Source organism: Furipterus horrens, unplaced genomic scaffold (genome assembly GCF_987537825.1).
Source record: "Furipterus horrens unplaced genomic scaffold, mFurHor1.1.pri manual_scaffold_10, whole genome shotgun sequence".
Lineage (NCBI taxonomy): Eukaryota > Metazoa > Chordata > Mammalia > Chiroptera > Furipteridae > Furipterus > Furipterus horrens.
The window spans coordinates 50,983,101-50,990,796 of record NW_028327180.1 but is presented as its reverse complement, the minus strand read 5'-3'; the positions used below and the strand labels follow the sequence as shown (position 1 = coordinate 50,990,796).

Below are 7,696 nucleotides of genomic sequence, written 5' to 3'. Positions count from 1 at the left end.
CAGCCTTAGACCAAACAGGGCTTCCAGCACGTCTCCAAGGAACCTCTGCAGTGTGAGGAGCCAGAACACCATCCAACAGAGCTCCTGGGAGCCCTTAGCTACAGAAGGGGCAGTGGGATGACTATTCAATCCCCCCAAAGCCGCTGGTGAGGCAGCTTGAGGGAACTCTGTATAGGAAAAGCCCAGCCACGACAGATGATACTAAAGGAAGGCATATTTATCCATCTGAGGTTACCTGAAAGGCAGCTGGATGCGATCTTCTTGTGGTCCACCCCCATTCCACAGGCGGTCTCCTAAGCTCACAGCAAAGGGGGCCATGATGCCAGCATCTAATAACCAGACACTGCTGCAGGCTTTCCCTAACTTTTAAGATGGCCCCCTCCTCAGTCCCACTAAACCAGGAAAAACCCAGCCCTATGGACAAAGGGCGGGGGCAGGGAAGCTGCTCCTCTAGGGCCTGTACATTGGAGGACCAAGTGTGATGAGCTGGCAAGAACAAGAGCAGAGCCATGAACTAAAAGGCCAGCCTGCCCACGGGGACTGGAACCCAAGCCAAGTGGGCAAACCTGGTGGTGCTAGGACAGGAGACAGAGCTGTGCCTCTCAAATTCAAAGCTTTTGAAGTGGGAGGTCATCTGTCAAGTGTCAGAGAGGCCATTATTTAACAAATCTCTGACTTCTACTCACTGAGGGTTGCTCCTCAGCAGCATTAGACTTAGGGTAGTGATAACTCCCTATAAGAATGATGAATTGCTCTTCTGAGGAACACTTCAATGGAAGCTAGAAGACCACAGTTACTTATTGCAGGGGCGAGGGAACGGGGAACAAATCCTGAGACCATCGTGTTCACCTGAAGGCTTTCACAGGGTGCTAGAAGGAGTCTCTGATTTCTCTTGATAGAACCTACAAGAGCCAGCCCCTCAGAGCAATGAGCAGGAAGCACTTGGCTACGAGTGCTCAGGAGGAAAAGGGCATAGAAGGGCCTGTACCTGCACCTTCAGAGCCTCAGGCCTGGGAGGATGCGACATGGAATAAGAATGCAGGAACAATACAGCTCTGTTAACTTCCTCTGAGAGATTCTCAGAATCTCTATTTTGTTTGAAAACAGACTCAGGCACAGGGAAGGGAAACTAACATTTATTGAGTGTCTACTGTGTATGTCTGGCCTGTGCAAGGAGTTTTCATCTACAACATTCCATTTAACTGTCACACCAACCTTGTGAGGTAGGTATTATTCTTGTTTTTGTTGGATGAGGAATATGAGGCTCAGAAAGGTTAGGTAGTTTGTCCAAGGTCACACAGCTAGTTACTGATACAGCTGGGCCTGAGTGCTGAGTCTCAGACATGAAGACTCCCTGATCTCTCTCCGTCACTGTCCCTCAGGAGGAAGGAGGGAGTGAGAAAAGCAGCAGCAACAGTCCTTCCACCATGACCCCCCGCGGGGACCAAGACAGTGACCACAGGAAGGAGCCTGTACTCTTCCCCAGACCCTCCCCTCTCCCTGGGGAAGATGCAGTCCGTTGAAAAGATAAGACATAAATATAAAAATAAATAGAAGAGACAAGTCCCCCAGCAGCAAGGACATGCAGTATCCACGCTGTAGGGAAACTGGGACAATGGCTGCCGAAGGCTGAAGTGAGTGGATGGGCTGAACAGGCCCCTTCTGGATGGCACACATTTTAGAGCCAAACATCTGGAGCAGGCAGCAGCCTTCAGCACAGTCACCAGCATCCTCCATCTGCTCTTTTTACCGGTGTTTGTGATCCAAGAGGGATTCAAAATCGGGTGAACATACAAGTTTGTGCTTGATGTGTCCCAGGACTGTCATCTCCCCCGTCCTACCGTCTCCAAGGCCCACGGACACCAGCTCCTGCCAATCGAAAGTGAAGGCGATGAGAACCAAAACCACCACAGCCCACCCATCAGTCCTGCTTTTAATGTGATAACCCCAATAACCCTTCTCCCTCATTTCGCAATGATTATTCAACAAGCCTCCGCCTCTTAAGGGGACCTCTGCCCTTGCCCTTACGGGCTCTCACCTGCAGGAAAGAGCAGGTAGTTCCCATCGTTACGTCCAGAGTCACCTTGCCCAGGAGAAGCTGCACCTTTCCCGACTTGTGGATGAGCAGCTTGCCCACCTGCCCCTCAGTCAGGTCAGCCAGGGTACAAGCATTCTCCGCCAGCCTGGCTTCCTGGGAAGAGTCAGGGGATGGAAACGGGGTAGGGAATTGTTTCCTCCATCCCTCATGAATGAATCCTTTCCCCAAAGGAAGGGAACAGCAGCAAAGGTTAGCTTAAGCTCCCTAAAAAGCACCCTTTCCTAGGGCTGCTTGTCATGGTTAAAAAAACAAAACCCACAGTAAACCAGTAAACAAATGGACAAAATATTAATAACTGCTGAAACTGGGTAATGGCATGAGGGTTTATGTTAAAGTATTTCAGTATAAAACGTAAACATACATATAACTGAGGCTGAAGTACAAAGCCCTAAGCTTTTTATGGGAAGAAAAGAACAAACTTATTATTCTCGCAACTTAGCTTGGGTGGTACAACCTACAGGTCAGTGCAGCCCTTCCTGACCGAACCACACACACACTGTCACAGAACTCATTCCTGAACATACCCGGTCTTTCTCCTGCTTCACAACCATCATCTGTCCATCCTCACTCTGCACCTCTGTTTTGATAGGCTTAATGTCCTGAGTTGGTGGCTGGCCAGGGAGAGTGTCTGGCAGCTGCAGGAACAGCAGCTCTTCCTCCTGTGTCAGGCTCAGCTCCCTGAGCAGCTCTGCTACAGATACGTCCTTCGGGAGGCCTGGCGTCTTTCTGGCTGCTCTGGGAGGAGCCTTCATCTTGGCCGCCTCCTCCTCACCTTCTGGCTCCTCTTTCACTGACCAAGATAATACAAATGGAAGAGCTATTAAGTGGCCACCCTCTATATCATCTCATTGTACCCATCCCTTCAGCTGAACTATTCTCTTGTCACACAGTCAGGAAGCTGGCTGTGCAGAGGGTCCAGCAATTGTGTGACTTATCTAATAAGGGGTATCTGTGGCTAGGCCCACCAGTGCATGTCAGTACGAACCTTCTGAGAGAGACTTCAGCATCTTTGTTCAGGCCATGTATTTTACAGCTGGAATGGGAGGACCTGCTTATTAGCAGCAACCCAGGAGGCCTATTGCGGGATGGTGAGGGGGTGGGAAGCCACAGAAAAGGAGACGAGATGTTAAATGACACAGAATACCTTTCACAGCAGGCATGTCCACCTCCATGTCCTCTTCCTTGGGACCAGCTAGCCAAGGTTTACCATCTGGTTCTTCATTCTCTTCCTTAAACAGCCACCCAGAGTGAGCCAGAGGCAGCTGTACAGGCATGTTTCGAGTGTCGTTCCTCAGCCCAGGGTCATCGATGAACTGCCAAAGAAGAGTCAACAGTTCACACAGCCTGGCCAGCGTGCACACATACCAGGACTGCAGTCCACTTTAGCCCTCTTCTTTATTATTTTTTAATCCTCACCCACTGATAGGTTCCTTGACTTTAGGGTCGAGAGAGAGGGGGCGGAGAGAGTGTGGGGAAGGGGAGAGGGAGAGAGACAGAGACAGACACACATCGATCGGTTGCCTTCTACACATGCTCTACATGCCCCCGACTAGGGATCAAAACCGCAACCTAGGTTAAGTGCCCTGACCGAGAATCAAACCTGAAACCTTTCGGTGTATGGAATGATGCTCCAACTGAGCCACCCAGCCAGGGCCACTGTAGCCCTTTGCAAACTGAAGATTCCAGGTTTCCAGGACACCAGAGAGCAATTCTTCCCCAACCCAGACTCCCTCAGGCCCTTTCCACAGCCATATAGAATGCCCATGCCCCCAGCCTGCTGGTACCTACATCATCCTTCTCCAGCATGCGCAGGATCTGTTTTGTTTCTTCATCTGTCTCTCTCTTCTCTTTTTTTATGTTGATGATATGAGAAGGCCCCATGTCTGGCACATCCACTGTTTTATCCCAGTTCCCTGTGGGAAATCACCCAATTCATGGAGGGTAAGGAAGAGGACAACAGCAAGAAAAACTAAACTAGGAGCAGGGGACATCCACTGCCCTTGCCCTTCTTTTGGAAAGTCTGAACTGAAATCCACTGATCCCTTTCTGCCGGAACCCCGGCAGCTTTTGTACCCTTTTTCTTCATCATTTCAGCTGGACCCTGTTCAAAGATGGAATGGGACTGGATCACTTCTGGGCGGCCCCGGCCCCGGCCATGCCCCTCTCGCTGTCGGTCTCTATCCCTGTCACGCTTCTCCTTCTTGACAGTTACTTCTTCCTTGGGCCTGGAAAAGAGAATGGATTAAAAGAAACCACTCACCTACCCTACCTCCAACATCACTCCACTCCACTCCACCTGAGCCAGTAACTATTGTACATCATGAGAAACAGAACCTGATGCTACGTCTAACACCTTTTTCACTTCCTCTGTGGGCAGTCCTTTCAGTTTGCTTTACTTTACCTTCTCATTTGAGAACCTATATTGGAACTATAACTCAGAAGTTGAATTCTAAAGATTGCCCCAAATTGTAATTTTAAAAAAAATTAATTGAAAACAAAAAGATTGTAACGTAAAAGACCTTAAGGGAAAAGTTGATACATCTTTGTCTAAACTGGTAGCTCTCAACTCTGGCTGCAAAAGATAATCACTCTGTTTCATTGAGAACAAGTTACATCACAATTTCTGGGAAGGACTCCCAGGCATCAGTATTTTTTAAAAACTTGCACATTAGAATCAGCTGGAAGCGAAAATAATTAATTTAAATTTCCAAGCCACACACCTAGTTATTTCCCAAAAGGCCCAAATTCAGAGCAAGTACATAAGGGCTGAGTACTCAGAACACCCAGCTACTTACTCTTCCTTGATCTTCCGACTGATGATATTTGGGGTGAAGGTTTTCTGAAAGCGAAATACAGAAGTAACTGACTTGGTAAATTCTGATCCCAAAGCACACAGGAAGAGAAAAACTCCTGAAAGGGATCTTCTACGGACCAAGGCCACCGTGACTCTCTTGCACGCTGTTGTCATAGAGACAGACAGCTGCTTGCAAAGGAGGAACTGGCAAGTCATGGTGGCAGCAGAGTTACACACAAAGGGGCACCAAAAACCATTTAAATAGCAGCCTCAGTTTCTGCCCTCTGAAAGGAGCCCCCAGGACTTCTAAAAGCAAAGGAATTTAGCTAATCTCACTTCCTGTCTTCAAACCACTATAGAGAGCAGACAGTATCATAGAGAAAGAGCTCAAGTAGAGAAGAGAGATCTGCCATTACTCACAAACAGCTGGTAGGTTAGACGGCCCCAGAATTTACCTAGACAATTAAGTCTTTACAAAAAAATGGCTGCTTTAAGCTTGTGATCAGCAACCCCACACACACACTTTTAAGGGCTCCTCTTCACATGTACCCTGACAAACATAATGGGAGAGGAAACAGGGCCTCCAATGCCATGCCTAGAATTTCTGACACTGTAGACAAGAAGTGGGCACACTGGGATCCCTGACAAATCAGGAACTCTCAAACTGCTGGCAAAGTTGATGCCTGTGAGACTGTCATGGGTTTCTTAAAAGATGTCCAAACATACAAAGTTAATAAACACTGCTCAAGTTGCTTTTGGACTAATTAGAATTCTCTGCCCTGCAGCCATCTCTGAGAACCTGTCAACAGCTTGCTTGGAAGCATCTAGACGTCACGGTAGGGCTGGCTCCCCAGAATGTGCAGGCAGAAGTCTGGGGGCTGCCTCCATAAGATCCAACAGCAAGCCTGGCACACGTGAGGCCCTAATGAACATCAGCTGAACCCCAGAGTCTGGAATTCAAGGTAGTCGGGTACCTTCTTGACTCCGCCGAGGGTGAGGTCCCTGGAGCGGATGGAGGGGAGGCGGCCCGGGGTGAGGGGAGGCGCGGGCCGCCGTCCGATAAGCCCTCGGGCCCCAGAGAGGAGGGTTCGGGCCCCTCCTGGGGCGCTGGGCTCGCCGGCGGCGTTTCCTTCCGACATATTGCCTGGAAGAGGAGAGAGAGAAGCGACTACGAAGTCAACCGAAGGGGTGGGCATGCAGACCCCGGGCGGAATCCTACCCACTTGGCCGCCCGCCTTCCAGCCCGTGCGTCCCTCCCGCGGAGTCTCAGCTCCTCCCCTCCCACGTGGCGACCTCCCGGATCACCCGGGCCAGAGCCCTTGGAGCGCCCTCTCGCCGGACCCCGGCCAGGCATGAGGCAGGGTCGCATCCCAGTGTACCCCGACTCCACACCGCGCGGGTCGTGACTTCAGCTCCGGCGCGGCCCACAGCCAGCCCTGGGTCTCGGTGTAGGGCGGAAGTCGGCGTGGCGGTACCCGGCCGCCGCCATCTTGCCGGCGGGCGGAAATGAGGTCGGTGGGCGGGGCGGGCCACACTATTTATCCGGCGGCGTCCCGCTCGCCTTCGCCTTCTCTTCCCGGTTCTTCCCGGAGTCGGGAAAAGCTGGGTTGAGAGGGCGAAAAAGAAAGAAGGGGCTGGTCCTGGTTATGCCTCGGGGGTTTCGGGCCGGGGCAGGGGGCGTGTAGGCATCAGCTCAGGGTCTGGGGGCCTCAGCGGCCGCCATCACACAATGTGAGGATCCCCTACAGAGGAGCTCTAGGGCACTGGGGTCGCGGCTCGGGATGGGGCGAGGGGCGCCGACCAGAGAGCGGGACCCGGACACACAGTCGGGGAGTCCTGAGCGACTGCGGGCTCGGTGGTGACCTTGGAATGGTCACTGCAGTTCTGGGCAGCGGCCTCGCCCTAGCTCGGGGGTCCCTTGCATGGATTCCTGGTGGGGTCCTGGGGTGGGGCTGTTGGGGGCAGCGCTGGAGCATTTGCTTCGGACCAACCGAGTACCTCGTGGTACCCGCCCTGGACTCAGGACCGCAGGCCCTAGGGTGGGCTCTTGGTCCGAGCCTGGAACCTGAAAAATGAAGTTTGCTCTACTGGAAGAAACGAATTTAAAGAACTTTTATTGTGACTCCGACGTTTGTAATTTAACAAAAAATACCCTTTACTGTTGTCCCCCGTTCCCGCCCCCAGCATACACGCACACTCACACCCACACCATGTAGAAACCATGTAACAACATTAGGGAAAGTTTGAGGGAAGGAAAAACATTTCTACTAGAATTCCACATGGAATACTATTAAAACTTTTGTAATATATTCCAGTCTCCTTAACAAAGCTGTCATGTACTACAGTTTCGAATCCTCCCTTTTCAAATAACATTTCTTTGTTGCTGTACCAAAAGACTGGCTAATTCTCAGGTGGCTAGGTCATGATTTGCCTATTTTCTTGTTAGGACACTTAGATGGTTCCTTTTCCCTATTGTAAATAAAGCTGTAGTGAACATCTGGTGGACTTAACTTTTTTTCTTCTTTTGGATTGAGTCCCTAGGACAACTTTCCAGACTTGTGATAACTGGCCAAAAGGAGACGTACTTTTTCCCCTTAGTAATTTTTAAAAAAATCCTCACCAGAGAATATGTTTATTCATTTTAGAGGAGGGGGGAAAGGGAAACATCGACTGGTTGCCTCCAGTACGGGTCCTCGCCAGGGATTGAACATGAACCTGAACCTGCAGCCTAGGCATGTACCCTGGCCAGGGATCTGCCTGCAACCTTTTGGAGTTAAGGGATGATGTTTCAACCAATTGAGCCA

General features: G+C 50.7%; 1 protein-coding gene across 1 annotated transcript; it reads right to left on the bottom strand.

Moving 5' to 3' along the window:
• Positions 1 to 1,120: 1,120 nt before the first annotated feature.
• Positions 1,121 to 6,397, bottom strand: POLR3D (RNA polymerase III subunit D). The gene is made up of 9 exons (XM_090290114.1): positions 6,272 to 6,397; positions 5,867 to 6,036; positions 4,894 to 4,937; positions 4,172 to 4,323; positions 3,887 to 4,011; positions 3,243 to 3,411; positions 2,623 to 2,888; positions 2,039 to 2,191; positions 1,121 to 1,869 (listed from the first exon to the last, which is right to left on the bottom strand). The coding sequence occupies exons 2-9, from the start codon at positions 6,029 to 6,031 to the stop codon at positions 1,747 to 1,749; spliced, it is 1,197 nt and encodes a 398-aa protein (XP_090146240.1). The 5' UTR covers positions 6,032 to 6,036; positions 6,272 to 6,397; the 3' UTR covers positions 1,121 to 1,746.
• Positions 6,398 to 7,696: the final 1,299 nt, after the last annotated feature.